At 45.0% G+C, this 26368-nt stretch overlaps 1 protein-coding gene across 1 annotated transcript in view; it reads left to right on the top strand.

Moving 5' to 3' along the window:
- Nucleotides 1-16859, top strand: part of SLC48A1 (solute carrier family 48 member 1) — a 97417-nt gene extending 80558 nt beyond the window's left edge. Inside the window, exons 2-3 of the mRNA XM_063952221.1 lie at nt 13419-13586; nt 15841-16859. Of these exons, the coding sequence (XP_063808291.1) occupies nt 13419-13586; nt 15841-15977 (305 nt within the window). The 3' untranslated portion in view covers nt 15978-16859. The remainder of the gene's footprint in view (nt 1-13418; nt 13587-15840) is intronic.
- The last annotated feature ends 9509 nt before the right edge of the window (nt 16860-26368 follow it).

Here is a 26368-nt window from a genome sequence, read left to right as displayed (position 1 = left end):
CGACTCAGAAACCGTCAGGGGCTCATAAACGCCCTCTATCTCAGATGGTTGACACAGATGTCGACACGGAGTCCGACTCAAGTGTCGACGATGATGAGGCACATTTACAGTCTAAAATGACCAAGGCCATCCGATACATGATTATTGCAATGAAAGATGTATTACACATTTCTGAGATTAACCCTGTTAATACCAAGAGGGTTTATATGTTTGGGGAGAAAAAGTAGCCAGTGACTTTTCCCCCATCTGATGAATTAAATGAATTATGTGAAGAAGCGTGGAGTTCCCCTGATAAGAAACTAGTGATTTCTAAGAGGTTACTGATGGCGTACCCTTTCCCGCCAACGGATAGGTTACGTTGGGAAACATCCCCTAGGGTGGACAAGGCGCTGACACGCTTATCTAAAAAGGTGGCCCTGCCGTCTCAGGATACGGCCGCCCTAAAGGAGCCTGCGGATAGAAAGCAGGAAGCTATCCTGAAGTCCGTGTATACACACTCTGGTACTCTACTGAGACCTGCTATTGCTTCAGCCTGGATGTGTAGTGCTGTAGCAGCATGGACAGATACTCTGTCAGACAACATAGATTCCCTCGACAGGGATACTGTTTTTGCTAACCCTGGGCCATATAAAAGATGTCGTCTTTTATATATGCGGGATGCTCAGAGGGACATTTGCCTGCTGGGCTCTAGAATTAATGCTATGTCCATTTCTGCCAGGAGGGTCTTATGGACTCTGCAATGGACAGGAGATGCTGATTCTAAAAAACACATGGAGGTTTTGCCTTATAAAGGTGAGGAATTGTTTGGGGACGGTCTATCGGACCTCGTGTCCACAGCGACAGCTGGAAAGTCGACTTTCTTGCCTCAGGTTTCCTCACAGCCTAAGAAAGCACCGTATTATCGAATGCAGTCCTTTCGTTCTCAGAAAGGCAAGAGGGTCAGGGGCGCATCCTTTCTTGCCAGAGGCAGGGGTAGAGGTAAGAAGCTGCACCATGCAGCCAGTTCCCAGGAACAAAAGTCCTCCCCTGCTTCCACTAAATCCACCGCATGACGTTGGGGCTCCACAGGCGGAGCCAGGTGCGGTGGGGGCGCGTCTCCGAAACTTCAGCAACCAGTGGGTTCGCTCACAGGTGGATCTCTGGGCTGTACAAATTGTATCTCAGGGATACAAGCTGGAATTCGAAGCGACTCCCCCCGCCGTTACCTCAAATCAGCCTTGCTAGCTTCCCCCATGGAAAGGGAGGTAGTACTGGCGGCAATTCACAAGCTGTACCTCCAGCAAGTGATTATCAGGGTCCCCCTCCTTCAACAGGGAAGGGGTTACTATTCCACAATGTTTGTGGTGCCGAAACCGGACGGTTCGGTGAGACCCATTCTGAATTTAAAATCCTTGAACACTTATATAAAGAAATTCAAGTTCAAAATGGAATCGCTCAGAGCGGTTATTGCAAGCCTGGAAGAGGGGGATTTTATGGTGTCGCTGAACATCAAGGATGCTTACTTGCATGTCCCCATTTACCCACTTCACCAGGAGTACCTCAGTTTTGTGGTACAGGACTGTCATTACCAGTTCCAGACGTTGCCGTTTGGCCTGTCCACGGCACCGAGGATATTTACCAAGGTAATGGCCGAAATGATGATACTCCTTCGGAAGAAGGGAGTTATAGTTATCCCGTACTTGGACGATCTCCTCATAAAGGCGAGGTCCAGAGAGCAGTTGTTGATCAGCGTAACACTCTCTCAGGAAGTGTTGCAACAGCACGGCTGGATTCTGAATGTTCCAAAGTCGCAGCTGATTCCTACGACGCGTCTGCTTTTCCTGGGCATGATTCTGGACACAGAACAGAAGAAGGTGTTTCTCCCGGTGGAGAAGGCCCAGGAATTAGCATCTCTGGTCAGGGACCTCCTGAAACCAAAACAGGTATCGGTGCATCACTGCACGCGAGTCCTGGGAAAGATGGTGGCTTCATACGAAGCCATTCCCTTCGGCAGGTTCCATGCAAGGATCTTTCAGTGGGATCTGTTGGACAAGTGGTCCGGATCGCATCTTCAGATGCATCGGCTGATCACCCTGTCCCCAAGGGCCAGGGTGTCTCTTCTGTGGTGGCTGCAGAGTGCTCACCTTCTCGAGTGCCGCAGGTTCGGCATACAGGACTGGGTCCTGGTGACCACGGATGCAAGCCTCCGAGGATGGGGGGCAGTTACTCAGGGAAGAAACTTCCAAGGGCTGTGGTCAAGTCTGGAGACTTCTCTACACATAAATATACTGGAACTAAGGGCCATTTACAACGCCCTGAGTCGAGCAGAGCCCCTGCTTCGAAACCGGCCAGTGCTGATTCAGTCAGACAACATCACGGCGGTCGCCCATGTAAACCGCCAGGGCGGCACAAGAAGCAGGATGGCAATGGCGGAAGCCACAAAGATTCTTCGGTGGGCGGAGAATCACGTGCAAACACTGTGAACAGTGTTCATTCCGGGAGTGGACAACTGGGAAGCAGACTTCCTCAGCAGACACGACCTCCACCCGGGAGAGTGGGGACTTCATCAAGAAGTCTTCACACAGATTGCAAAGCGATGGGAACTGCCACAGGTGGACATGATGGCGTTCCACCTCAACAAAAAGCTAAAAAGATATTGCGCCAGGTCCAGGGACCCTCAGGCGATAGCTGTGGACGCCCTATTGACACCGTGGGTGTACCAGTCGGTATATGTGTTTCCTCCTCTTCCTCTCATACCCAAGCTACTGAGAATAGTAAGAAAGAGAGGAATAAGAACAATACTCATTGTTCCGGATTGGCCAAGAAGGACTTGGTACCCGGAACTGCAAGAAATGCGCACAGAGGACCCATGGCCTCTGCCTCTCAGACAGGACCTGCTGCAACAAGGGCCCTGTCTGTTCCAAGACTTACCGCGGCTGCGTTTGACGACATGGCGGTTGAACGCCGGATCCTAGCGGAAAAAGGCATTCCGGATGAAGTTATTCCTACGCTGATAAAGGCTAGGAAGGACGTGACAGCAAAGCATTATCACCGTTTATGGCGAAAATATGTTGCATGGTGTGAGGCCAGGACGGCCGCTACAGAGGAATTCCAGCTGGGTCGATTCCTGCACTTCCTACAGTCAAGGGTGACTATGGGTCTAAAATTGGGGTCCATAAAGGTCCAGATTTCGGCCCTATCCATTTTCTTTCAAAAAGAACTGGCTTCACTGCCTGAGGTTCAGACGTTTGTTAAGGGAGTGATGCATATTCAGCCCCCTTTTGTGCGACCAGTGGCACCCTGGGATCTTAACGTTGTGTTGGATTTCCTGAAATCCCACTGGTTTGAGCCATTTAAGACCGTGGAACTAAAGCATCTCACGTGGAAAGTGGTCATGCTGTTGGCCTTAGCATCGTCTAGGCGTGTGTCGGAATTGGCGGCTTTGTCATGTAAAAGCCCATATCTGATCTTCCATATGGACAGGGCAGAATTGAAGACTCGTCCCCAATTTCTCCCAAAGGTGGTATCATCGTTTCATTTGAACCAACCTATTATGGTGCCTGCGGCTACTAGGGCTCCCTGTCTCCGTTCCTGCTAAAGCTAAGTGCAAGCCTGAAGGACACTGTACTACACACAGCAGGCATAGCCTTAAGAGAACCGCCGCAGTGCGGCCAGCCACACGGAGGGAGACAGCTGCGGGACTGGCATACCCCAAATCCAGTTACACCATTTGGTGAAGTATACACAGGCGTTGTCCATCTTTGGCCTTTCTTTCCCGCAAAGTGCACTTAAGCCTGTACAAGCACTAAACTCTCATCATTAATTACAGCTGTTATATGCATGCAAAAGAACTAACAACTTAAATCAGGGATAGTGCCTTAACATTTATAAAGTCCTGGGACCCAGGACACAGTTAATATTACTAACTTTTTAATATTCTTATACCACTGTTGTAACTTGTTTTATATTATTTTTCTCTAACGTCCTAGTGGATGCTGGGGACTCCGTCAGGACCATGGGGAATAGCGGCTCCGCAGGAGACAGGGCACAAAAAGTAAGCTTTTAGGATCACATGGTGTGTACTGGCTCCTCCCCCTATGACCCTCCTCCAAGCCTCAGTTAGGTTTTTGTGCCCGTCCGAGCAGGGTGCAATCTAGGTGGCTCTCTTAAAGAGTTGCTTAGAAAAAGTTTTTAGGTTCTTTATTTTCAGTGAGTCCTGCTGGCAACAGGCTCACTGCATCGAGGGACTTAGGGGAGAGAAGTGAACTCACCTGCGTGCAGGATGGATTGGCTTCTTAGGCTACTGGACACCATTAGCTCCAGAGGGAGTCGGAACACAGGTCTCGCCCTGGGGTTCGTCCCGGAGCCGCGCCGCCGACCCCCCTTGCAGATGCTGAAGATTGAAGAGGTCCGGAACCAGGCGGCAGAAGACTTTCAGTCTTCATCAGGTAGCGCACAGCACTGCAGCTGTGCGCCATTGTTGTCAGCACACTTCACACAGCGGTCACGGAGGGTGCAGGGCGCGGGGGGGGGCGCCCTGGGCAGCAATGTATAATACCTGTATGGCGAAAAATACATCACATATAGCCCTTGAGGCTATATGGATGTATTTAACCCCTGCCAGATATCACAGACTCCGGAGAAGAAGCCCGCCGAAAAGGGGGCGGGGCCTATTCTCCTCAGCACACAGCGCCATTTTCCCTCACAGAAATGCTGGTGGGAAGGCTCCCATGCTCTCCCCTGCACTGCACTACAGAAACAGGGTTAAAACAGAGAGGGGGGGCACTGATTTGGCGATATGAATATATATTAAAATGCTATAAGGGAGGAACACTTATATAAAGGTTGTCCCTGTATAATTATAGCGTTTTGGTGTGTGCTGGCAAACTCTCCCTCTGTCTCCCCAAAGGGCTAGTGGGTCCTGTCCTCTATCAGAGCATTCCCTATGTGTGTGCTGTATGTCGGTACGTGTGTGTCGACATGTATGAGGAAAATGTTGGTGAGGAGGCGGAGCAAATTGCCTGTAATGGTGATGTCACTCTCTAGGGAGTCGACACCGGAATGGATGGCTTATTTATGGAATTACGTGATAATGTCAACACGCTGCAAGCCGGTTGACGACATGAGACGGCCGGCGAACAAATTAGTACCTGTCCAGGCGTCTCAAACACCGTCAGGGGCTGTAAAACGCCCATTTACCTCAGTCGGTCGACACAGACCCAGACACGGACACTGATTTCAGTGTCGACGGTGAAGAAACAAACGTATTTTCCTTTAGGGCCACACGTTAAGGGCAATGAAGGAGGTGTTACATATTTCTGATACTACAAGTACCACAAAAAAGGGTATTATGTGGGATGTGAAAAAACTACCTGTAGTTTTTCCTGAATCAGATAAATTAAATGAAGTGTGTGATGATGCGTGGGTTTCCCCCGATAGAAAATTATTGGCGGTATACCTTTTCCCGCCAGAAGTTAGGGCGCGTTGGGAAACACCCCTTAGGGTGGATAAGGCGCTCACATGCTTATTAGAACAAGTGGCGGTACCATCTACAGATAGGGCCGTACTTAAGGAGCCAGCTGATAGGAGGCTGGAAAATATCCTAAAAAGTATACACACACATGCTGGTGTTATACTGCGACCAGCGATTGCCTCAGCCTGGATGTGCAGAGCTGAGGTGGCTTGGTCGGATTCCCTGACTAAAAATATTGATACCCTTGACAGGGACAGTATTTTATTGACTATAGAGCATTTAAAGGATGCATTTCTATATATGCGAGATGCGCAGAGGGATATTTGCACTCTGGCATCAAGAGTAAATGCGATGTCCATATCTGCAAGAAGATGTTTATGGACACGACAGTGGTCAGGTGATGCAGATTCCAAACGGCACAAAGATGTATTGCCGTATAAAGGGGAGGAATTATTTGGGGTCGGTCCATGGGACCTGGTGGCCACGGCAACTGCGGGAAAATCCACCGTTTTTTACCCTAAGTCACATCTCTGCAGAAAAAGACACCGTCTTTTCAGCCTCAGTCCTTTCGTCCCTATAAGAGTCATATCTGCCCAGGGATAGAGGAAAGGGAAGAAGACTGCTGCAGGCAGCCCATTCCCAGGAACAGAAGCCCTCCACCGCTTCTACCAAGTTCTCAGCATGACGCTGGGACCGTACAGGAACCCTGGATCCTACAAGTAGTATCCAAGGGGTACAGATTGGAATGTCGAGACGTTTCCCCCTCGCAGGTTCCTGTAGTCTGCTGTACCAATGTCTCCCTCCGACAGGGAGGCAGTATTGAAAACAATTCACAAGCTGTATTCCCAGCAGGTGATAATAAAATTACCCCTCCTACAACAAGGAAAGGGGTATTATTCCACACTATATTGTGGTACTGAAGCCAGAAGGCTAGGTGAGACCTATTCTAAATCTGAAATATTTGAACACTTACAAAGGTTCAAATCCAGATGCAGTCACTCAGAGCAGTGATAGCGAACCGGGAAGAAGGGGACTATATGGTGTCCCGGGACATCAGGGATGCTTACCTCCATGTCCCAAAATTTGCCTTTCTCACCAAGGGTACCTCAGGTTCGTGGTACAGAACTGTCACTATCAGTTTCAGACGATGCCGTTGGATTGTCCAAGGCACCCCGGGTCCTTACCAAGGTAATGACCGAAATGAGGATTCGTCTTCAAAGAAAATGGACGACCTCCTGATAAGAACAAGGTCCAGAGAACAGTTGGAGGTCGGAGTAGCACTATCTCAAGTAGTTCTACGACAGCACGGGTGGATTCTAAATATTCCAAAACCGCAGTTGTTCCGACGACACGTCTGCTGGTCCTAGGGATGATTCTGGACACAGTCCAGAAAAAGGTGTTTCTCCCAGAGGAGAAAGCCAGGGAGTTATCCGAGCTAATCGGGATCCTCCTAAAACCAGGAAAAGTGTCAGTGCATCATTGCACAAGAGTCCTGGTAAAAATGGTGGCTTATTACGAAGCGATTCCATTCGGCAGATTTCACGCAAGAACTCTTCAGTGGGATCTGCTGGACAAATGGTCCGGATCGCATCTTCAGATGCATCAGCGGATAACCCTATATCCAAGGACAAGGGTGTCTCTCCTGTGGTGATTACAGAGTGCTCATCTTCTAGAGGGCCGCAGATTCGGCATTCAGGATTGGATGCTGGTGACCACGGAGGCCAGCCTGAGAGGCTGGGGAGCAGTCACACAGGGAAAAAATTTCCAGGGAGTGTGATCAAGTCTGGAGAATTCTCTCCACATAAATATACTGGAGCTAAGAGCAAATTTATAATGCTCTAAGCTTAGCAAGACCTCTGCTTCAAGGTCAGCCGGTATTGATCCAGTGGGATAACATCACGGCAGTCGCCCACGTAAACAGAAAGGGCGGCACAAGAAGCAGGAGGGCAGTGGCAAAACTGCAAGGATTTTTCGCTAGGCGGAAAATCATGTGATAGCACTGTCAGCAGTGTTCATTCCGGGAGTGGACGACTGGGAAGCAGACTTCCTCAGCAGGCACGACCTCCACCCGGGAGAGTGGGAACTTCATCGGGAAGTTTTCCGCATGATTGTGAACCGTTGGGAAAGACCAAAGGTGGACATGATGGCGTCCCGCCCGAACAAAAAACGGGACAGGTATTGCGCCAGGTCACGAGACCTTCAGGCGATAGCTGTGGACGTCCTGGTAACACCGTGGGTGTAACAGTCGGTGTATGTGTTCCCTCCTCTGCTTCTCATAACCAAGGTATTGAGAATTATAAGACGTAGAGGAGTAAGAACTATACTCGTGGCTCCGGATTGGCCAAGAGGGACTTGGTACCCGGAACTTCAAGAGATGCTCACAGAGGACTAATGGCCTCGGGAGCTAAGAAGGGACTTGCTTCAGCAAGTACCATGTCTGTTCCAAGACTTACCGCGGCTGCGTTTGACGGCAGGGCGGTTGAACGCCGGATCCTAAGGGAAAAGGCATTTCGGAAGAGGTCATACCTACCCTGGTCAAAGCCAGGAAGGAGGTGACCGCACAACGTTATCACCACATGTGGTGAAAATATGTTGCGTGGGTGAGGCCAGGAAGGCCCCACGAAGAAATTTCAACTAGGTCGATTTCTGCACTTCCTGCAAACAAGAGTGTCTATGAGCCTCAAATTGGGGTCCATTAAGGTTCAAGTTTCGGCCCTGTAGATTTTCTTCCAGAAAGAATTGGCTTCGGTTCCTGAAGTCCAGACGTTTGTCAAGGGAGTATTGCATATACAGCCCCTTTTGTGCCTCCAGTGGCACCGTGGGATCTCAACGTAGTGTTGGGATTCCTCAAATCATATTGGTTTGAACCGCTCAAATCTGTGGATTTGAAATATCTCACATGGAAAGTGACCATGCTGTTGGCCCTGGCCTCGGCCAGGCGATTGTCAGAATTGGCGGCTTTGTCTTACAAAAGCCCATATTTAATTTTCCATTCGGACAGGGCAGAACTGCGGACTTGTCCCCAGTTTCTTCCTAAGGTGGTGTCAGCGTTTCACCTGAAACAACCTATTGTGGTGCCTGCGGCTACTAGGGACTTGGAGGACTCCAAGTTGCTAGACGTTGTCAGGGCCCTGAAAATATATATATATATATATATATATATATATATATATATATATATATATATATATATATATATATATATATATATATATATATATAATATAATATAATATAATATATAATTCCAGGACGGCTGGAGTCAGAAAGTCTGACTTGCTGTTTATATTGTATGCACCCAAAGAGCTGGGTGCTCCTGCTTCTAAGCAGACTATTGCTCGTTGGATTTGTAGTACAATTCAGCTTGCACATTCTGTGGCAGGCCTGCCACAGCCAAAATCTGTAAATGCCCATTCCACAAGGAAGGTGGGCTCATCTTGGGCGGCTGCCCGAGGGGTCTCGGCTTTACAACTTTGCCGAGCAGCTACGTGGTCAGGGGGGAACACGTTTGTAAAATTCTACAAATTTGATACCCTGGCTGAGGAGGACCTGGAGTTTCTCTCATTCGGTGCTGCAGAGTCATCCGCACTCTCCCGCCCGTTTGGGAGCTTTGGTATAATCCCCATGGTCCTGACGGAGTCCCCAGCATCCACTAGGACGTTAGAGAAAATAAGATTTTACTTACCGATAAATCTATTTCTCGTAGTCCGTAGTGGATGCTGGGCGCCCATCCCAAGTGCGGATTGTCTGCATTACTTGTACATAATTATTGTTACAAAAATCGGGTTGTTATTGTTGTGGGCCATCTTTTCAGAGGCTCCTTCGTTGTTATCATACTGTTAACTGGGTTCAGATCACAGGTTGTACGGTGTGATTGGTGTGGCTGGTATGAGTCTTACCCGGGATTCAAGATCCTTCCTTATTGTGTACGCTCGTCCGGGCACAGTACCTAACTGAGGCTTGGAGGAGGGTCATAGGGGGAGGAGCCAGTACACACCATGTGATCCTAAAAGCTTACTTTTTGTGCCCTGTCTCCTGCGGAGCCGCTATTCCCCATGGTCCTGACGGAGTCCCCAGCATCCACTACGGACTACGAGAAATAGATTTATCGGTAAGTAAAATCTTATTTTTTGGTGTATAGATATTGCCTATGGCATTCTAAGCCATATATATGTTGATTTGCTCTAAAAAATCTTTTTACCAATAAATGCTATTGAATTTTTACAAAACCAGCAGCCGTTGTACTAAGATTTCCCTTGAGCGCCCACATTATTATTTTTCTTCAACCTATTATGGTGCCTGCGGCTACTCGGGACTTGGAGGACTCAAGTTGCTGGACGCAGTCAGGGCTTTGAAAATATGTTTCCAGAACTGCTGGAGTCAGGAAGACTGACTCGCTGTTTATCCTGCATGCACCCAACAAGCTGGGTGCTCCTGCTTCAAAGCAAACTATTGCTCGCTGGATCTGTAGCACGATTCAGCTGGCTCATTCTGCGGCTGGATTGCCGCATCCAAAATCAGTAAAAGCCCATTCCACAAGGAAGGTGGGCTCTTCTTGGGCGGCTGCCCGAGGGGTCTCGGCTTTACAGCTTTGCCGAGCGGCTACTTGGTCGGGTTCAAACACCTTTGCAAAGTTCTACAAGTTTGATACCCTGGCTGAGGAGTACCTTGTGTTTGCTGATTCGGTCCTGCAGAGTCATCCGCACTCTCCCGCCCGTTTGGGAGCTTTGGTATAATCCCCATGGTCCTTACGGAGTTCCCAGCATCCACTAGGACGTCGGAGAAAATAAGAATTTACTCACCGGTAATTCTATTTCTCGTAGTCCTTAGTGGATGCTGGGCGCCCGTCCCAAGTGCGGACTTTCTGCAATACGTGTATATAGTTATTGCTTAAATAAGGGTTATTGTTATGAGCCATCCGTTGAGTGAGGCTCAGTTGTTGTTCATACTGTTAACTGGGTAAGGTTATCACAAGTTGTACGGTGTGATTGGTGTGGCTGGTATGAGTCTTACCCTGGATTCCAAAAATCCTTTCCTTGTAATGTCAGCTCTTCCGGGCACAGTTTCCCTAACTGAGGTCTGGAGGAGGGGCATAGAGGGAGGAGCCAGTGCACACCAGATAGTACCTAATCTTTTCTTTAGAGTGCCCAGTCTCCTGCGTAGCCCGTCTATTCCCCATGGTCCTTACGGAGTTCCCAGCATCCACTACGGACTACGAGAAATAGAATTACCGGTGAGTAAATTCTTATTTTTTTGTTTAAATTAATTACATTTGGGTGCATATTAGAACAAAAAAGTTGATTTTGGTGTAATTTGAGGCCATTTTAACCTTTAAAATATTTAACCCTAAAAATGACATGTAATTATTGGCCCAATTAAGCTGATTGAAAACATCCAAATGCCTAATTAATTATGAGGGGCTGCCAATGGGTTCTGAAGTAAGTCTTGAGATTGTCCCCTTGAAATAGAGATTTTCCCTACCTTTTCACACCCTCCCACAAAACACATTTTCTCTGAAAAAGCGATGCGAGTTTGGAATTGGATTGAAAAATGCAATTAGCAGTATGGATTTGCCATGAAAACATCTCGCACAAGGTAACTCACACCTAATGGGTTGACCCCTTGGAAACATCTTATACAGGCATGGCTGGCCCTTCATTTCAGAAGTTTCTGGAGAACTACGGTGTATGTTTTCTATAGGTCACTGTATGGACTGTCATGTTACTATAGTTTTCCTCCTTGTATATATTTGTCATTTTTCATAACTATACTGATTTAGCTTCAGAAATATGCTGGGCAACGTGCTCACATGACCTAGTAGATTTTGCCATTCTGTTATTATGAAACTGCCTATATCCCATACAATCAGTAAATCCATGATCTAATTTAAACCCTTTTAGTTTTGAATATAAAACAATAACGATGTTATATGTTTTGTTTTTCCTGTCAGGCCATCAATTTCTTGTCTTTGCCAGATTAGCTCTCCAAAAACTGTCCTCTGCCTGTAGCATTTGTACCAGCTGTTTGTAAAAGGGTCGGAACGGGAGTCGTGGGGTGTATTGAGTTGTGGGTGCAGTGCAGCCACTATATAGGCTTCCAACGGTCTGTCAGGATGGAGATAATACCCTTACGGCTGCTCCACCTCCTTCCCCACAGCTCTTCTCTTCATGCTTCCATCGCCCTCCTCCGTCCTGCACCCAGATCCAGCCCCTACAGTGTGTGGCTGTTTTACTTGTGGGCTGGCCCCTCCACTGGAACTAGCCCTGTGCCCTCCTCACCTCCCACTTCATATATTCCTGCCCTCTTCTCCCTTCGTCCATCCACCCCCACCCCCCATTCGCTACATAGCTAGATATATCTCTGAGACAGAAGGTGCAGCAGGTAAGTCCAGCTGCCCCTGAGGGGGCAACATTCAGCAATTTATGGGCACCAAAATTAAATTAAATCTTGCCCCTTTGCTAATGGTACGAGTGTGGGACTGCTGTACTTAAGTGCACATGATTCCAGAAGATCTGCATGTCCATCAACTACCAGAGTATCACAATGGTATATGGTAAGATGTTATAGTAATGGAAGGTTTATCTGGCATAGGGGTCCTCTATAGCACTGCATTCTTTTATTTAAAAACGGAGGTATGTATTTTGTGGGTTTTTTTTTTTTGTTTGTTTGTTTTTAAATAAAAAAGTTGAATAGTAAGTAATGTATATTCCATTTGCAGAACTTATTCATGCCAGTTATACGGTTCTTTTAGAATTGTCTTCATTTATCTGATGATGTTGTCCAGCTATATTAATTGGGTCACAGAACCAGCCACTTGGGTTGAGTGTGAATCTTACTATATATGGGTATGTGGAAACCTTCAAGTTGGGTACACTACGTAATGTGTGCCCGGCCCATATGATGGGCCGACATATTGGATCCTAGGTACACATCATAACGATCTAATGAAGGATGTAACGACACCAGGTTGCATGCAATTTCGCCTGGTTGGTCATGCAGCATGGCCGACTGGACGATATCACGTGGAGCTGCGGGCGCCGCATATCGGGCATACACACTGAACGATATGCCCGATATGTTGTTCCGTTTCGGCTGGAAGCAACTTATCTGACAGATATCGTCGGTGTGTTACCCGACTTAAGAGTACGTACATACTGGTATTTGTAATGCAGGTAATAACATGTACAGTATAAACTGCATTGCATAAAAGTATTTGTGTTTTTAAAGGAGTGAAAGTAAATGTCAGTGTTGGTAATCAGATTTACTTTTTGGCTTCTCAATTTCTCTATTTTCCAAATAAAATTTGTGTTACAGTACATTGCGGAACTTTTATTGATAGAAGCCAGATAATGGCAACTTTAGAAAACTTCTGGCATACATATATGCTGTAATTCCTTTCCCCGCACTACCCTCTTGCTGTTCATTTCTCCTTCACTAGTCTCACCCTTCCCTGTTTATTTCTATCTATTGTTGGGGCAATTAAGTGTACTGTTCTTTCCAGAGAAAAACTCCTGTATGTGTCAGCTTAATATTTGTGCCCCCATCTCTCCTGTCACCACCAACTCTGTATCCAAAAAGCCTCTGCACGCTGTAGGAAGCAGTACTATACTTTATCAGATGTATATACAGGGGGATTAGGGCAAGGGAGTAGAAAGGGATGCTTCTTGCTTGTAAATAAACTTGCTGTCTCCCACAGAAATGTCTTTAGCCAAATACAGAACATGAAAACGGTATATTCCCATTTCTCTTTGAGAACAGTGTCCCCACTTGTATGTTAGTTGTGGCTGGCACAGCTAGATGAAACTTGTCAGTGTTGTGTAAATTTCCTAGGCAGTCCATTTTAATCTACCCCTATGAGAATATTAAAGGGGTCTTGGATGTGTCAGTTTGTATAGTACTGTATGTTCTGTGAGGCACCTCGTATTCGGTGATTTTATTAATAATGTCCATATGTTTTGTTTATCAGGTGTTCTGGCCCTATGGGCCCTTATCACACACATCATGTATGTACAAGACTTCTGGAGAACATGGCTGAAAGGACTACGCTTTTTCCTCAGTATTGGGATATTCTTCTTCATCCTGGCTTTCATAGCATTCATCACCTTCCTTGCTCTTGCCATATCGAATCATCAGTGTAAGTATTCAGATGTGCTGGTTAGAAGGGGGTTTCATTATCACTATATAAGCAGTGTAAGAAGTGTGTTTCCTGCAGAGCAGTAGACGTAGCAGGCACACCTGTTATTGTATTGTTGCTCAGTGGTAAACGACATCTGTACTTATTGTATGGGCTGAAAGTAGAAAAAACGGCGTTCAGCTTTGCAGTAAGTATTGAAGTTGTGTGTTCATCACAGACTAGTGACTGAGGGGTAAATGTATGATACCGGCACATATCGTGCCAGTATCCCTTTTCACACGTCTCATATTTCCCGAGACAAAGCGGGAAGCACTAGCGCCGCGGCGTATTAACATCTCTGCTGCCAAGAGGGGTGAAAATTCCCCCCGCTGGAAATGCCATCAGCGGCACCAGTGCATCAGTCTAGTAGTGCTGCGCTGTTTCCTCCCCAGCAGGGTCATTGGGCATGTGCGAGATCTCGCAAGTGTTTGACCACACCTGTTAATTATTAAATTCAGACCCGTTGCCACAGATGTATAAAATAAAGCACCTAGCTATGCAGTTTCCATTTGCAAACATTTGTGTAAAAAAAATAAAAAAAAAAATGGGTTGTTCTGGGTAGCTCAGTGACTTCAAGCATGGTACTGTGATAGAATGCCACTTTTGCTATAAGAATGTTTGTGAAATTTCATCCCTGCTGGGATATTCCATGGTGGACTGTAAGGGATAGTTTTAGAAAGTGGAAGTGTTTAGGAACAACGTCAACTCAACCATGAGGGAAAGAGCACATAAAATTACAGAACGGAGTCAACGACTGCTAAGGTGCGTGGTGTGTAAAAAAAATTACCAACACTGATTCCATAACTGAAGAGTTCTGATCTTTCACTGGCATTAATGTAAGCATAAAAACTGTGCGGCGGGAAATTAATGGAATGGGTTTCTATGGCCAAGAACATGCAAGCCTCACGTCAGCAAGTCCAATGCCAGGCATTGGATGGAAAGTTGAAATGCACGCAGACACTGGACTGTGGAGCAGGGGAAACATGTTCTGGGGAGTGACTAATTGGGCTTCTCTGTTTGGCAGTCAGATGGACAAGTCTGGGTTTGGCAGTTGCCGGTAGAACTATACCTGCCTGACTGCATTATGCCAACTATAAAGTTCGGTGGAGAAGGGATAATTGTATGGGGCTGTTTTTCAGGGTTTGGGCTAGGCCCCTTATATCCAGTGAAGCGCAATCTTAATGCTTCAGCATACCAAGACATTTTGGACAATGCTATGCTTCCAACTTTGTGGCAACAGTTTGTGGAAGGCCCTTTTCTATTCCAACATGACTATACCCCAGTGCACAAAGCAGGGCCTATAAAAGCATGGTTTGATGAGTTCGGTGTGGAAGAACTTGACTCTCCGGCACAGAGCCCTGACCTCAACCATATCGAGCACCTTTGGGATGAAATGTAACAGAGCTCGGTAGCCAGGCCTACTTGTCCAAAATCAATGCCTGACCTCATAAATGCTCTGCAGAATGAATGGGCACAAATTCCCGCAGAAACACTCCAAACTCTTGTGGAAAGCCTTCCAAGAACAGTGGAAGCTGTTATAGCTGTAAAAAGGGGACCAACTCCATATTAAAGCATATGAATTTGTATACAATGTCATTACAGTCCCTGATGGTGTAATGGTCAGGAGTCCGAATACTTTTGTCCATATAGGGTATGTATAGTTTAGTGCAGGCAGTGTGGGAGCAATTACAGCTGACTTCCGTTCAGCTCTGCATCAGGCCCCGAGTCTTTATTTTTATAGCATACTAGAATTTATTTTTGTATTTTTTTTTTAAATTTGGGATTTTGTTGAGCAGGCCTGGCCAACCTTTGGCTCTCCAGCTGTTGTGGAACAACACATCCCAGCATGCCCAGCCACAGTTTTAGTATTACCTAATAGCAAACCTGTAGCAGAGTATGCTGGGTCTGTAGTTTCACAATAGCTGGCGAGCCACCGGTTGGCTAGGTCCGATTAGAGGATCTGGGTAGAATATCTGATGTACGGTCTCATGTAAGCTACAGTTGATCTTCTGGTGTGTGGGGTATCTGTGTTTGACGAGTCTCCCCGGGATGGCTGTGTTGGTAAAATTCATGGAGAATATGAGGACTGTAAGATTAGGTGTAATATGGTAACTGTAACATTACCATTTATTTTTATTTTTTTAAATATCAATTGAAAACCATAACATTACATTTATTTTGGCCTTAATTATTATTCTTTTCTACCCTCATCCAGCCATCGCTGATCCAAAGAGTTTATACTTGTCCTGTGTATGGAGCTTCATGTCTATGAAGTGGGCCTTCCTGCTTGGCCTCTACTCGTACCGGTACAGGAAAGAGTTTGCCGATATCAGCATCCTCAGTGACTTCTGACCCACAAATCTCCTGGGACTAAACGGGGATTCTTTTTAAATGTCTATAAATATAAACACTTACCAGCTCCTAATCTGTCGCTCTGATGTTCCACAGTGACACCTGGAGGAAACGACACAAAGGAAGCGTCAGAGGAGATGAACATTACATTCACATTCTCATTTTATTACTGCGCTCTGATTCCTCTATTAGTACTTTTTTTAAAATTCACTTTGTTTTTGTTGTTGTTCGTTTCTTAACCTATGTTGATTATGGGATTTACGAATATTTTTAACAGTAGTAATAGAACTCTGTCAAATATATTCCGCACAGTCACTTTATGCTGTACTCTACTCAAATGGAACTAGACTGTAAAGGTCTCTCATAAACGGGGCAAAGTTTCCTAAAACGTCCCTGACATCAGTAGTGGGTTTTTTTTTTTTTTTTTAATATAAATTGTGTCCCTATGTAGGTATATATACAGATGGAGCTACACCCATCATGGCTCCGTCTGTGCCTGTATATTCGGCCTGTGCCCCCCCCCCCCCTCAAAAAAAAAAACCCCAACACAATTTTCAATTAAATGAGTTCTAAGTTTCAGATGCTTGCCGAGGTTAACTGTGGAACATTTACATGTACAATATTTTGTATGAGGTTTTAGTATTTTTGTGACGAATGTCCCCACCCCCTTCACATTTGGACAAGCCCACCTTTAATACACATATAACATTTGTAAGGGATTGCCCCACTTACCTGATGCTGGCCAGCACTGTTGCAGATGGATAGATGGTAATAGAAGTTATAGTAGATGGTATGCCTCAGTTATTATATGCATTTATTTGCTCTCATCATATGCAAGCCATGTTCAGTTTGGCGAACAAATATTTAATTACTTTAATTTTATTGCACTGACTTTTGTTTTTAATTGTTAAAGCTTCCGTATATTACATGTGTAAATCATGAATCCTAAATACTGCTATTTAACTCTTATTCTGCGGACACTCTCTAGGCTGGGAAAGCTGTGCTTCTTCCTGTGTATTCCGGGCCACATATATGCTGGAGCCCAGTGTTCTCTATCCACTGCCAGGTTGTCAATTACAGCTAAAAAAATTTTTTACAACTGAAAAATGTATCTGTAAAAATTAGATAGATAGAGAGATAGATATATCTATGTGTGTGTATGCTGTCTGCTTACCGCCATGGCACGAGGAAGACCATCTCTGTGACCATGACACACACACACACACACACACACACACACACACACACACGTGCGTGAACACAGAGTATACCATATTAGAACAAATCTTATGGTGTCCCTGTTGAAATGTTGAGGTATGTTTTGTACATGATCTCCTGGCTTGTACGGTGACTGGGAATTGGAGTGATGCTTACTCACGTCGCAGACTTCTAATGAATGTATAGGCTGCATTGTGGTGCTAATGGATGTTCAAGTTGAGGGGTCTGAAAGCACTGTGGCAATGCCAATCTTATTAATCTTTAATCCACACACAGGTGGCATGGTGGGCAGTCTCTGGGTCTGTGTATTTAGCCTTGGAGAGAGCGAAAGTACCAGCCAATCTACCATGTTACAGGCTATTTTGAAAAATGACTGGAGCTGATTGGTTGGTACTTTATCTACATCCACTTTACCTTTCTCTGAGGCTTAGTACCCTCTGTTCCTTAACTGGAGCATACTATATTTTATGTTTGGTCATAAGCATGTGTGTATGTGTGTACATCAATTGTGTTGTATTCTGTACATTTCTTGCCTGGGATGTACTGTGTAATACAGCCATTGTTGCCAGTGCTTTACAGTTAAAGGGAATATCCATCTTCAGGCAACGCTAATTTATTGGATTGTGCAGACTTTACTGCAGATCCTTTTATTCCCACTGAGAAGTTTTTTTGTTGGAGCCTCTGAATAATATATAAAAGTCCTTGATGAAAGGCACATAAAGATAAAGCCATGTACAAACGTAGGAGGAATATTGTGGAAAATGAGGTGGTCCTTTATCTATGTATATGCGTATTGCAAATTAAGTTTGAAGCAGTATTTCCCTACTAGTTACCAGCCTGTCAAAATGACAGAACAATATAACAGTAATGTCAGCACCGGTGGCTGTGTGTATCTGAACGGAGCAGCACTTGAGTTGCTCCATTGGGCACCATCTAGTGGCCGCCGGGGAGCAAAACGCTTGAATTCCCCCCATAGAGGCGAGGAGCAGTGTTAGCCTTTTATTATATAGAACATAGGGGCAGATGTATTAAGCCTGGAGAAGTGATAAAGCAGTGATAAGTGTAAGGTGATAACGCACCAGCCAGTCATTACTGGTTTAAAAAATGGCTGTTAGGAACTGACTGGCTGGTGCGCCATCACCTTCCACTTATCACTGCTTTATCACTTCTCCAGGCTTAATACATTTCCCTTATAGGTTCTTAAACTCTGTCCTCAGAACCCCAAACCATTCATGATTTCCAGGTCTCTATTTCACAGGCCATTCTGCAAGGATAATTAACTCCATCTGTGGATCTATTAAGTGTGTGTGTGTGTGTGTGTGTGTGTGTGTGTGTTGTGTATGTGACCTGTGCACCTGCTAGGTGACCCGGAAAACATGAACTGTCTGGAATCCATAGGACCAAGTATAAGAACCCTATGTTCTAGAACAGAGTACAAGTGGTTTGAGAAATGCCAGTGTAGGTTGGGATCCACTTGTAGGAAATTACACCCAATGGTCTTCGGTTTAATACAGGCCTCATTTAGAGACTTACATATACATTATAGGAAGAGAGCTGACTGTATTTTCCCAGAAAGAAGCCTTTGTCCAAGTTTGTTTTTCCGTACCAGTTCCACGTTACAATGCTAGCCAAGACTGAAGACAGAATGTTTGTACATTATAATACACATCCATTGTTGTCTCTTGCAATATGTTTGTATTTCCAATAGAATTTTTTTTATTTAGTTTGCCATACCTCTGGTGTGATCGTTTGTGGGGCAGAGAAAAGAGCCCACATTATGGCTCCTGGGTCACAGAGGTTTGGGAAGCATTTCCCAGAAATTGTTTTGTTTAATAAGTTTTCCACATCTCACCCAATGTGTACAGACAATAAATTCTAGTCTCTTTATTCACTATGGGGTATATTCAATTGCTGTCTGGTCCTTTCCGATGGAAAGGACCCGACAGCTCTGTATTCAATGCCGGGCCAAACCTGACACTGTTTTTAAAGTCGGATTGACATTGTCGGAAACTGGGCTAAAACCTGTCGTGTTTGGCCCGCGTAAAAAAAAAAAAAAAAACACGGCTCGGCGGCTGAAGCCGCCAATTCGCGTGTGTTCCGACAAGTCAGTTTTCCCGACTTGTTGGAAAAACTGAGCCCGGATTGAATAGGTCGGAACCTGCTGTCTTTCCGACAAGACTGCAGTTTCCGACTCTAATTGAATACACCCCTATAACTATATGTGCTATGTTTAATGTATGATCTGCACGGTTACGAAGTGATGGGGGACTTCCTGCTATATAAATTTACTAAGAAAGCTGATTACAATATCAGAAAGCACAGCGGTGTAGCTATTGTTTCTGTTTACAGGCTGCTATGATAATCCCTGAGATGACGGTAATAAGCATCATAATTTCAGAGTAACATTCAGACACAACAGAATTGCTTTACTCTGGTATTCTGTTTGTGAAAAATGACAAAAAGGGAAAAGTCTATAAACACATTGTTGCTAATAGGACACATTCATTGATACATTAATGAGTGTGATGTAGGACAGATTTCACACAAACGTGGCAGCAGGCAGTGATTATCAGGGGTTCTCTTTAGTCCCTTTTTAATGTGATTTATGTCCTAAATAACAGACAAGATAAAACGGGCATATGCAAGTCATCTTATTTTTACCTTGTATACAGCAAAAGCACTCACAAAGGGGGCGATTCAATTGATGGTACCGGCAGATGCAAGTAACTGGTCGCACAATACTTTTCGGGCTGGTCATTATCAAATAGACCAGGGGCCTAATTAAGACCTGATCGCTGCTGTGCGTTTTCGCACAGCAGCCGAACAGGTCTGAACTGCGCCGGTACATGCCAGACAGCCGACGGCTGTCTCAGCCCTGCGATTGCCTCTGCCTGATTCACAGGCAAAGGCTGTTGCTGGGCGGGAGGGGACAGGCCGGCTGCATTTGTCCGCCACCATTGGGGGCTTGGACTGCGGTCCTTGGGGCGGGCTGCGGTGGCTGCGTTAAATGTAAAAACAAAGGGTAGAGGACTGCGCTGTCGTGCTATCCTGATCTATTCAAGCTGCTAGGGAGCAAACAATGAGGATTTCCACTATCCCCACAAAGATACTGATAAACGAAAAAAGAGACGTCTCCCAGCGCTAAAAATAATCAGGTTTGGAGTTGATTATAATTAGTGATATCTATAAATATACTTAAGAATCACTCAAAAAGCACTAAAAATGGCAATATAATTTATAAATGAATTTTTTATTGACCTGGTACAAAATAAAATGGGACCCTAATCATAAGGTCTTCTCTATTCTTAAAATTAAAAGTGATCCTAATACCGGTATACAAGAAAAGTTACAAACAACATAGGAACATAAAAAACATAAAACACACAGTGATGCGCTAGATGGCGGTTTATTCACTGTACAAATTCCTCAGATATGTATAGGTACATAAGGCTGATTTATATACCACAGTCAGTGTTCATATTAGGAGTGCATCCAATAGATGGGACATCAGGGACACGCTAAATAGCGATGAATGTTTGTATTCCTTTAAGTGAAGTGCTGTCACAGTCACTACTCGTATGTGGAATCGATCCAACAGAGATTCTGGTAATTACCAGCCAACCTACATAAAGTCTATAATTGACAAAGACTATGAAGGCGGGGGTCTTCACTTCTGAGTGTGTTCAGGATATATAGCTGCACTTACTTCAAAGTATCCGGAAGTCGATAGAACGGGTGTCTGCCGGCAGACGAGATGGCTCCACGATCAACTAGTTTCGCCTGACTAGCAGGCTTCCTCAGGATGGTCGAGCCGTATCCATACCCGTTCTTTTATCCCTGTCTTGCGTCACCGTTGTCATGGTGACTATCCTTCTCAGAGTGAACGAGCCTCCGTTCACGTGATGTTCCTGATGACGCGTGTTGTTATGGGGACCAGACGTGATGCCGCGTATTGCTCCCTGCATGTCTCCCGCTTGTTGTGGCTTGTAGCCATGGAGACCGGACGTAATGACACCTGTAACTTAGTCCAGTACTTTCCCATGAAGGCCGGGCACATCCCTCCAGCAGCGTCTCTTGTTACCATGGAGATCTTCTCCTAGCGATGTTCATTTCTTACCCCTCTCATTGTGTGTGGTTGAATAATGGAAAATTCATTATATATACCATATTTATACGTGTCCATAAGTGTTCCTCACGGTAGGTAGATAATGGATCCCATAATTATATAATCCAGGACAGTGTACAACATACAAAAAAGACATGAAACGAAAAGGACATAAAAAGACATAGAAAGACAGTGACTATGGTTTTTAATCTAAGCAATTAATCTCATGTTAAGTGTATATATATATATATATATATACACATACAGGTGTATTCCTTTATAACCCCCTGGTTTCTCATGATATTTACTCCATATAGTTGGGTTTTATTCTTTAAGGAAGGGAAAAAGGTCCCATTCTATATTGAGACCTTTGGGTATCCGTGTTTCTAATTCAAAAATCATTTTGGCCTCTTCTCTCAATAGTGCATTGTCCCAGTTTCCTCCTCCTCCATGATTTCTGCACTAATTTGATTCCAATAAATTCTAGACCCATGGGATCACTGTTATGCATCTTTGTAAAATGTTCAGGAATACTGTGGTTGTCTTTATTAGTCCTGATATTATTAAGATGCTCATTGATCCTTAAATGTAGACTACGGTATGTCTTTCCTACATATTGTAGCCCACATGGGCACGTCACCAGGTAGATAACACCTTTCGCGGTGGCTGCGTGACGTCATGCAGGCGCTGCGACCTTCACAGTGACGAGTAGCTCTCTGCCAGCGCACAGGAGCTGCGCTGGCGGGAAGCTACACCAAGTACAAAACCATAGTCGCTGTGCGATGCTTTTGTACTTGTAATTTAGCACATAACATAGTAACCTAGTATTTGAGGTTGAATAGAGGCAAATTGCCCATCGTGTTCAACCTGTGATCGGGTCTGAATTAGGCCCCAGGTGTAGCTATAGGTAAAGCAGCTAAACCCATCTAAACTATTGGGTGCGACATGGTAAATATGCAAAAAAGACTTTTTGCACATCTCTGCTCACCCCTCAGGAGGAGGCGAGCAGGAATAAATGAGTGCCTGCACTGTTCACGCCCCGAACAGAGCAATAATTGAATTAGGCCATGTGGCACAGGGCGTCCAAACAACAATTGAATTCCCCCCAAAGTCCTAAGTATTGTTACCATCCATTTCTTAAAATTTGATTAAAAAAATTATTTTATCTAATATCTAAAAATACTGAATCATATCCTTGGTACAGTTAATGCATACCAACTTAAAACTAATAGTGTTCACACATTTACATGCTCCAGTTACCAATTCTAAATTTGCTTCAGAAGCTCCTGCAATGTACTTTATACAAATCGTTATACAGTTTCACAAACAATACTTTTACATAAAAATGATTTACTAGTGGAGTCGGGAGGTGACTATCTACAGGAAAAATGGAAATTTATTATTGCATTATTGCATCACATTTATAATGTAAAAAGGGAATTATGCTGCAGAGACTTATTATTGAGAAATGCTGAATAAAAGTAATTCCTATTTAAATGTAAATAAAGCTGTATTCATATTTTGCTGTCGGTAGTCACTTTGTGTAAGGGTGTGTTTCCCGTAAGTGGCAATCCCTTAACTAGTCCCTCACTCCATCCTCATCAATATATACATTCATTGGTGGGGTGTTCCCACTAATACAGATTTCACATCGCTATACCGGGTCACACCCGGGACTTGTGCATAGGTTCTTCCCGAGTGCGACCCGGTTGAGACCCCTTTCAGACTGGCGGCACCAACACAGCAAATTGCCGAGTTTGAGACATCAGCGGAGACGTATGTGTGGAGGCATCACCTGGAGATCAGATCATCCCCAAGCGCCACCTGTCCCTGTAATGCCGCATCTACTGTGAACAGGTCCCGGGTCGCATCGACCTGGCAACCCGTTCACACTGCAGCTGACCCAGGAATAACCCTTCTTTTTTCCTGGTTGAAATACCAGGTCAAGTGACACGGGAATTGGGGATTTACCCCTTTCACGCCGCACATCAACCTGCTTCGACCCGGCAATATACAGGGTTATTTTTGCAGTGTGAAAGGGGTATTAGAAACAATTTTCTATAGTGTAGTTGTGACCTGATGGGTTTCATCATGAAAAGGTTTTGCTGTCGGACTAAACCCAACCCCTCTATTCAAGTGACAATATATATTTAAATTTTTTAAAATATGGGACTATGGCTATTTATTATTTTACTTTAATATATGTTGCTTCTCACACTTAAATCAGATCTCACTAAGAAGCTACTGTACATGCTTATTTCATAATGTATGCCATCTAATGGATAATATTGGTATTGCAGTTTTACAGTTCTTGTTGGCAAGTTTTGACTATGACTTTTCGTGTAACAATGATATTAATGTTATGTTGAATATGTATTCTGTTGGATGAGAGCAAAATGTAGATAAATTTAGTACCTTTTGATGTTCATATGAAGTATTCCCTCAGCCCAGCTAGGCTGCTTACACATGGGTTTACAATCTTCTTTTTTAACACATTAAATGCAAGTAAAAACGCTTAAGGCCCATACACACTAGGCGATTTTGAGCTCAAAGTAGCTCATAACGCCAAAAGTGAGCTACTTGGAGATCAAAATCGCCTACTGTTTATGGCCGGGCGATGAGCACTGTTGCGCGCTTCCACATCATTGCCAGCCGCCACCGTCTGTCGTCCTGTTTTACCGGCCGAGTGAACCACTTCCCACAGTCTCCTACTGTGGAAAGTGGTTCACCCCTGTGAAAATCGCTCCGTGTGTAATGCACTGTGCAATTTTCCGGCCAGCGATTTTCACATCTCCCTGCATACACACTAGGAAAAAATGCCCAGTGTGTATGCACCTTTAGAAACCACATTGTGTTGGTGTGTGTATAGATGCATGCTGAAGGGGGTTTATTCTTTTTGTTTTTTAAACATCTGAATTGTATTTGATTTTTTTGTTAAGCCAAATGCATATAAAAACCACCTATGCAAACACTCTTAACTGCATTTCACTGCATTTACTATGCGGACCTCTTAGATGAATGTGTATTTTCAACTGTATTGACGACCAGCAGATGCAAATGGAGCCAAAAGCATACAAAAAAATGCAAATGGAGCCAAAAGCATACAAAAAAATGTAGGTTACACACGTAAACTCCCCACACATGTATGGTCTTCATTGCTACAGTGATCTTCACATTCAATTTTCATACACTTAAACGCAGAATTGTAATGTCAGTGTGCACATAGCCTTATTATACGTTTTATGCTTTCATTTATAATTGTGTCATTTGTGATAATCCATTTTAAAGAAAACATGACAAAGATGTTCCTCCCCCCTTCATTATAAAATTGGAATGTCAAACAGATCTTAGGGGTCCTACAGACTCTGCGATCAGCCGCCGAGCTGCCCGACAGCCGATACGGCAGACCGGCGACCCGGCGGCAGGGGAGAGGTGACGTGGGGAGTGACGTTTCTTCACTCCACCCGGCTCCATAGCAGTACATGCAAATATGGACAAGATCGTCCATATTGGCCTGCATGCGCAAGCGACAGGGCACAAACGATGAACGAGCGTGGGGCCGCACATCGTTCATTATTGGTGCCTTTACACTGAACGATATGAATGAGTTCTCGTTCATTAATGAACGAGTACGTTCATATCGTTTAGTTCTATCGGCCAGTGTGTAGGGCCTATTAGATTTCTGTGAAATCCTACATAGAAAGTAAAATATATGCAGTCACCTTTTCAGCTTTTAATTTTTTTTTATTTTTTTGGTTAGGGTTGTATATTGTTTTATATACTGTTCCATATAGGGTAGGTTAATGTGAATATCCCAACATGCCCTGCCATGTTTCACAGCAGCTGGAGAGCTACATAGGGTGGTCTTTAATGTGTTAGGGTATTTTTGTTTTGTATAATATGGCATCAAATTTGCTTTAATTTAGTCTTCAAATAGACTGGAATGAGTAACATTTTCATAAAACGTGTATCTTTGCATTGTAACCATATTCATATCTTCTATTCTTTATAAATAAATGGCAGATATCATTTTGTCTGAGAACGTGATTTACTGTGTTATGGTTTATTTAGCACCATTTTCGTACATGTTCCGATGATTCGCTAAATTGCAGCTGCAGAGCTGGTGTTCATCACATCAGCAAATAAAACAGGGCTGGGTTAATAATGGGAATGAAGGAACTGCAGCCCTTCTCTGAAATATTCTCAGCTTTCTAATGAAGCAGAAAACAGAATAAACAGGAGCCCCTTGCTTCCATACCATTTGATCTTCTGTGCCCACTGTTGGGATGGACATTGGATGCCCATCATAAATGGTTTAAGGGCTTCCAATATTGTATCTACTGATGCGATGATAACTAACCATTGCATGAAAACCATTAAAAGTAACATTGTGAGGGGCGTGGCCTGGCAGCCATTACGAGTGGCAGCACGGAGAAGGAGCTCTCCCCTGCAAATCTATTTACCTGCTCCCTGCAGCTTCCCTGGTGGCCCTGTTCCTGCTCCACAGCCCCTGGGGTGCATCTAGACGGCCCGACAGCTGTTTGTAGTCCCGGGACGTGTCGCCTGTTTCCCCACCCCCCACCGGGCTGTGGCGTTGTGCGCGGGCTGGAGCTGGGGCCTCGTTTTTCTTGGAAGTCCCCTCCGTCTACCTGCCGCTGTGTGAGCACCCGACGGCTGTTCTTCTCCCCGTCGCGAGTGCTGTGCGGCGCCGTGGACCTCCCAGCCAGCCCTCCTGCATTCTCGCTGGCTCCGGATCCTCGTCTGCCGCCGCGGACGTCCCGCCGGAAGCTGCCTCTTGTCTCTCTCCTCATCTGGTGCAGTGCGGCTGGCGGCGCAGGGACTAGTGGGCGGTCTGCGGGTGGCTCTACCTCTGCCTGTCTGCCTCCATATTGGAGTGGCGTTGGCTCCCCCTGAATTGGGATGGATCCCTGCTGCCACACAGTTGCTAATGCCCACTATTACGTACTGAGTGGCACCACTGCACTAGCGCCTATGCACCCTGCTTGGGCACCTTATTATACATGGCCCCCTCTTCAGTATAGCACCTGAGGGCTCACCTGGCTGTAAG

This window comes from Pseudophryne corroboree, chromosome 2, assembly GCF_028390025.1.
Source record: "Pseudophryne corroboree isolate aPseCor3 chromosome 2, aPseCor3.hap2, whole genome shotgun sequence".
NCBI classification, from domain to species: domain Eukaryota; kingdom Metazoa; phylum Chordata; class Amphibia; order Anura; family Myobatrachidae; genus Pseudophryne; species Pseudophryne corroboree.
Note: the sequence above shows the minus strand (reverse complement) of the source record. Positions and strands in the feature narration are given on the sequence as shown.